General features: G+C 44.4%; 1 protein-coding gene across 1 annotated transcript in view; it reads left to right on the top strand.

The window, feature by feature from the left end:
- Positions 1 to 4,442, top strand: part of nyx (nyctalopin) — a 7,669-nt gene extending 3,227 nt beyond the window's left edge. Inside the window, exons 3-4 of the mRNA XM_010774676.1 lie at positions 219 to 523; positions 1,435 to 4,442. Of these exons, the coding sequence (XP_010772978.1) occupies positions 219 to 523; positions 1,435 to 2,263 (1,134 nt within the window). The 3' untranslated portion in view covers positions 2,264 to 4,442. The remainder of the gene's footprint in view (positions 1 to 218; positions 524 to 1,434) is intronic.
- Positions 4,443 to 5,402: the final 960 nt, after the last annotated feature.

Below are 5,402 nucleotides of genomic sequence, written 5' to 3'. Positions count from 1 at the left end.
TATTATTTCAATTTCGATATGAATCTTTTCCCAAAAAGTTACTATTAAAGGACAAGCCCAAAACAAATGGTAGTGATGTGCTAACTGAGAACCACATTTCCTCCAGCAGCACATCTGTTCTTTTGACGGTGTCTGAATAAAGCTTTAGTTGTGGGTCATGTAATCTGAAGAGCATCTTGTGAGTCCTCCCCGTCTCTAACCCCCCTCTCTCTCCTCAGGGCCTCCCTAACCTGGTGGAGCTGAAGCTGGGCAACAACGACTACATCAGTTACCTTCACACGCGCACCTTCACGGGGATAAAGAAGCTGGAGCGCCTGGACCTGTCCAACTGCAACCTGTTCAACATCCCCGACCGCATCTTCATCGAGCAGCCGGCGCTCCACGAGGTCTTCCTCTTCGAGAACCACTTCCGCAGGATCCCCTCGTCCTTCAGAGGGATGGAGAACCTGACGCACATCTACCTGGAGAGGTGTCGCATCGAGGCGGTGGCCTACAACTCCCTGCTGGGCCTCACAAGACTCAAGTGAGAGAAGACAGGAAGTCAAAGTTTATTAAGTTACTAAGGGACTTCTGGCAGGCAGAGATGTTAAAGTACACACATCCTTTCCTCAAGTAGAAGTACACACATCCTTTCCTCAAGTAGAAGTACACACATCCTTTCCTCAAGTAGAAGTACACACATCCTTTACTCAAGTAGAAGTACAGATACTCGTGTTTAAAAATACTCTGGTGAAAGTAGAAGTACTGACTAAACTTCTTTACTCAAGTCAAAGTAAAGAGGCTTTGAAATGTACTTCAGTAAAAAGTACCCATAACTAGCAGCTGTTTTAAAGAGTACCTGACCTCCCTTTATATTAATAGAACAATAATGTCATTGTTAGCTAATGAATGTTTCCATGGTGACCAACGGCAACATGACAACGTTTTCATTGGTCCCTCTTCTTTAGAGAAGACCAGGAAATGATGGATACACGGATCGTGTTCAAATCAATAGGCACGCAATGACTCTAAATAATAATGATCACGCCACCAAACACACATTCAGACTAAAGGAACCAGCCTGTTTGGGAAATGAGAGAAGTAGAAAGTACAGGTATTTGAGTTCAACATGTAAGAAGTAGAAAGTACAGGTATTTGTGTTCAACATGTAAGAAGTAGAAAGTACAGGTATTTGTGTTCAACATGTAAGAAGTAGAAAGTACAGGTATTTGAGTTCAAAATGTAAGAAGTCAAAGTAAAAAGTCCTCAGAAAAATAAGTAGTGGAGTAAAGTACTGATACCAGAAACATGTACTTTAGTAACGAACTATTTGTACTCCACTACTTCCCACTTCTGTGTCTCCTAAACATCTCCTCTTCTTGTCTAAAGGTGTTTTTTTCATCCTTAGTTCTGTCTTTTTAACATCTCTTCTCCTCCTCTCCTTCTTGTTCTCAGGTTCCTGAACCTCCAGGAGAACCGCATCCACGTGATCCACGACCACTCCTTCCAGGACCTGGTGCTTCTGGAGAACTTCTACCTGAACGACAACATGCTGGCGAAACTCCCTCGCTCCGCCTTCAAAGGCCTCGTCTGCCTCAAGATGCTGAACCTGGGCGGGAACAAGCTGACCAACGTGTCCCGCACCTGGTTCGGTGACCAGGTGGAGCTGGAGGTGCTCTACCTGGACAGGAACCAGCTGTTAAACATCGAGGAAGGAGCCTTCGAGAACCTCACCAGCCTCATCACGCTTCACCTGAACAGCAACAACCTCACGACGTTTCCCTTTCCTGTTTTCCAGCCCGTTTACTTCCTCGCTCGCCTCTTTCTTTTCAGGAACCCATGGGTGTGCGACTGTTCCTTAGAGTGGCTGAAAGAATGGATGGAAAGTTATAAACTAGTTCGAGACGTCCCGTGTGCGTCGCCTTCCTCCGTGGCTGGATTAGATCTTTCCGAGGTGGTCTTTGCGAGAGTTAACGAAACCTGCGTGGACCCCGGAGAGTTGAATGTAACCACGGTTTCGTCGCAAATCGTCGCCACGACTGAGAACCGCTTCAACAACCTCATCTCCAAACTCCTGCAGCAGGAGCTCAGGGAGGAGATGGGGAACGGGACGGAAAGTCTGAGAAACGGGACTCTGATGTCTGAGGAGGGGAATCTCTCATCGGGGGGCGAAGGGCGAAGAGGGAACGGAAACCAAACATTTCTCTACTTTCTAGTTGTAGTGTGGATCGTGTTTGATTTGATCGGACAATTAGAGAGTTATTACTGCCTCTCGTGCGCATGAGGGCTTTGGAAATGGTTTCTTTGCTTTGCGAGCGACAGAAGGAACAAGGAGTAGCTTTTCAAATTGACGATGAGATAAAAGATGTTTCATTTCATCCGAGAACGGACGTGGGGTTGCTGTTGAGAGTCTGCCCCGCTGAACGTCTGAACGTCTGGATATTTTTCTTGTGAAATACAAGCGTGGCAAACTGGATATTCTCAGCTATCTTCAGACGAAAGACTGATGTTTACATTTCTACATCTACTATTCTTTATTCTTGTTCGCCCTGCTGAATGGTGACATTAAAGATCACTTATCCATGAAAGCAGGGAGGAACACGGCCAAATGGATATTTTGTACTCTTCTCTAAACTCGTGAGTTTGTGCTGCAAAACGTCATCACTGTCTCTCGAGCACATGAGGACTTTGGAAATGTGGTTTCTTTGCTTTCGGACCGACAGAAGGAGAAGCTTTTCAAACTGCAGATAAAACATGTTTCATTTCATCCAAGAACGGAGCAACAAGCTTTCATTGACGTGGGGTTGCTGTTGAGAGTTTGCCCTGCCAAACGTCTGGATCTCTGGATGTTATTCTTGTGAAATGCAAGCGCGGCGCGAGGACTTTGGGAGATAGTTTCTTTGCTTTCTGACCGGCAGAAGGAGAAGCTTTTCAAATTGCTGATGAGCTAAAATTATGTTTAATTTCATCCAAGAACGGAGCAACAAGCTGTCATTGCTGGTGTGAGTTTGCCCTGCTAAACATCTGGATCTCTGCAGCAAACTGGATATTATCATCTTCTTGTTTGCCCTGCAAGACGGTGGATTTGTTCTAAAGAAAGTTGTGATTAAAGACCATTTATCCAAGCACGGAGGAACACTCGTCCTTAAACGTGCCGGTGTGAGTTTGCGCTGCTAAATCAAATGTAGGATTTCCGGGATATTTCTAAAGGCATTCATTCTCAAATGAGCACCTCTTCTCTAAACTTGTGAGTTTGTGCTGCAAAACGTAGGATTTTTTCTCAATTGCAGATGAGATTTAAGATCATTTATCCAAGAAAGACTGGAGAAATACTCTTCTTCTAACGTGGCAGTACTGGTGTGACGTTGCGCTCCCAAACGCTGGATTTTCGGGATTTTTCTTTTGAATTGAAAGCGCGGTAAAGTGAAGATATTCGAGTCTCTTTAGAGGAAAACACTGATATTTAAAAGTGGCATTTATGTCAAACAAGCTTCTGTTTTATGTGGTTGCTGCTGTGAGTTTGCCCTGCGGAAAATAGGATTTAAAACGGTTTTCTGTTGAAATGCAAGCATGGCAAATTAAAACAATGACTATTTTCCGCTGTAAGAAGACTGATGTTGTCATGGTGATGATGATGATCCTTGTCTGCTCTACAAAATGTATGATTTTTGTTGAAATTACAGATAAGTTAAAACATCTTTTATCCATGAAAGACGGAGGAATACTCCTTCTTTCACGCTGCGTTGCTGGTTTGAGTCTCGCTGCAAAAAGCCGGATTTTCTGGATATTTTGCTGTTGAAATTGAAACTGGAAATGTTCTGCTCTCTTCCGAGAAAAGACTGACGGCATTTATCTCCACATGAGCTGTTCAAATACAATAATCTATGATATGTATAGATTGAATATCCCAAGCATCCTCTTCATCCTCATTAACAGCTGCAGGATCTCCAGCATCACAGAGGCGGAGGATTACTGTGATCAAAGTGAACATGTGAAGCTACACTTTCTGTTGCGTAACGATCAGTTTTTAATTAACATGACGTGAAATTCTTGGTTTGTGACGAGTGTGTTTTACTTTCATTGACATCTCTGTGTGAGGGCACGCTGTAAACAGATGTCTCTCTGCTCCTCTTCATGCAGATATAAACGCTGTGCAGCTTTCCCATAAACTCACTAATCTTCTTACAGCGCTGCAGCGTAATGGAGGCTCTTCCCCATTGCTTTGCCTTCCTTTGCATTTCCCCGTATGGACGTGACCTCGTCCCGTAAAGAGCGGTGTGATCTCCATATGTCAGGTTGTGTATTCGGGGGAGGAGTGAGAGAAAGAAAGGCTTTCAGGTAAATCACAACGAAAAGGCATGAACTGCTCTTGACGTGCAGCACATTCTGGGAACTGCAAAGACTACATATGTCGCGTTCACACCAAAAAGAGCCGGAACTAAAATTAGTTCATCAGAACCTTTTCACCCCCTTTTCCGTCCCTGCTAGAGAGCAGGGAATTCCGTGGAAGAAAAAGGTTCCTATTTCTGATTGGCTGGGCGGAATGCAAACCACGCCCCACAAAACTCCCAAAAAGTTTTGTAAAGCCGCCATTTTATTATCCTCGCATTAGCATGATTAGCATTAGCATTAGCTCAGCGCACAGACGCAGAGAGACTAACTTATGGCAACACAAAATAAAACATGGGAGCGGTGGAGATGAGGAGGTGTCGGCGTTCTGGCGATTTACTCAGAAGGCTTCAATAGAAGCTGCTGGGAGTCCCAGCAGCTTCTACTGAAGCCAGTCCCCAACTCCGGGACTTCCGGGCGGGGACTTCGGTTGGCAGTATACGCCGTGAAGTTGTTTGCGGCCTGCCAGTAAACCCAAAGCAGAAGAAGAAGAAGAAGTGACGTCAGCGGCTTCATTTGCCTAATCCTCCCTCAGGGATTTATTCCGGTGTGAAGGCGATCTGTACTTAGTTCATGAGAACTAAAGAGTTCTCATGAACTAAGTTCTCATGAACCTTTGTGGGAAAAGTACTGCGGTGTGAACGCGCCTATTGTGCCGACATGTAGTATAGTTACTCATGCTGCAAAGTACAAGTGGTGGGAAGTACATTTACTCATGTGCTGTACTTTAGTATTTCTATTTTACGCGACTGTTCTATTTTTACTTCTAGTTCACTACATTTCAGAGGCAGATAGGGTTGTGTTTACTGCACTACGTCTGTTTAAAACTCACAGCACCGAGCTGCTTTGTGCATATAAAAACACATTGACTGTTCATAATGTGCAGCACATTCTGGGTATAGTACAGATATATATGTGGTGACGTGTAACTGAGTACAGTGTGCCGCTAGTGTGTTTTTAGCAGTATGTAATCGAGTAAATGTACATTTCATATAGTCTGTGCAGTACCCACAAGAAAGAACAGTCCATGTGTT

Source organism: Notothenia coriiceps, unplaced genomic scaffold (genome assembly GCF_000735185.1).
Source record: "Notothenia coriiceps isolate Sejong01 unplaced genomic scaffold, NC01 NC01_scaffold00014344, whole genome shotgun sequence".
Classification (NCBI taxonomy): domain Eukaryota; kingdom Metazoa; phylum Chordata; class Actinopteri; order Perciformes; family Nototheniidae; genus Notothenia; species Notothenia coriiceps.
Note: the sequence above shows the minus strand (reverse complement) of the source record. Positions and strands in the feature narration are given on the sequence as shown.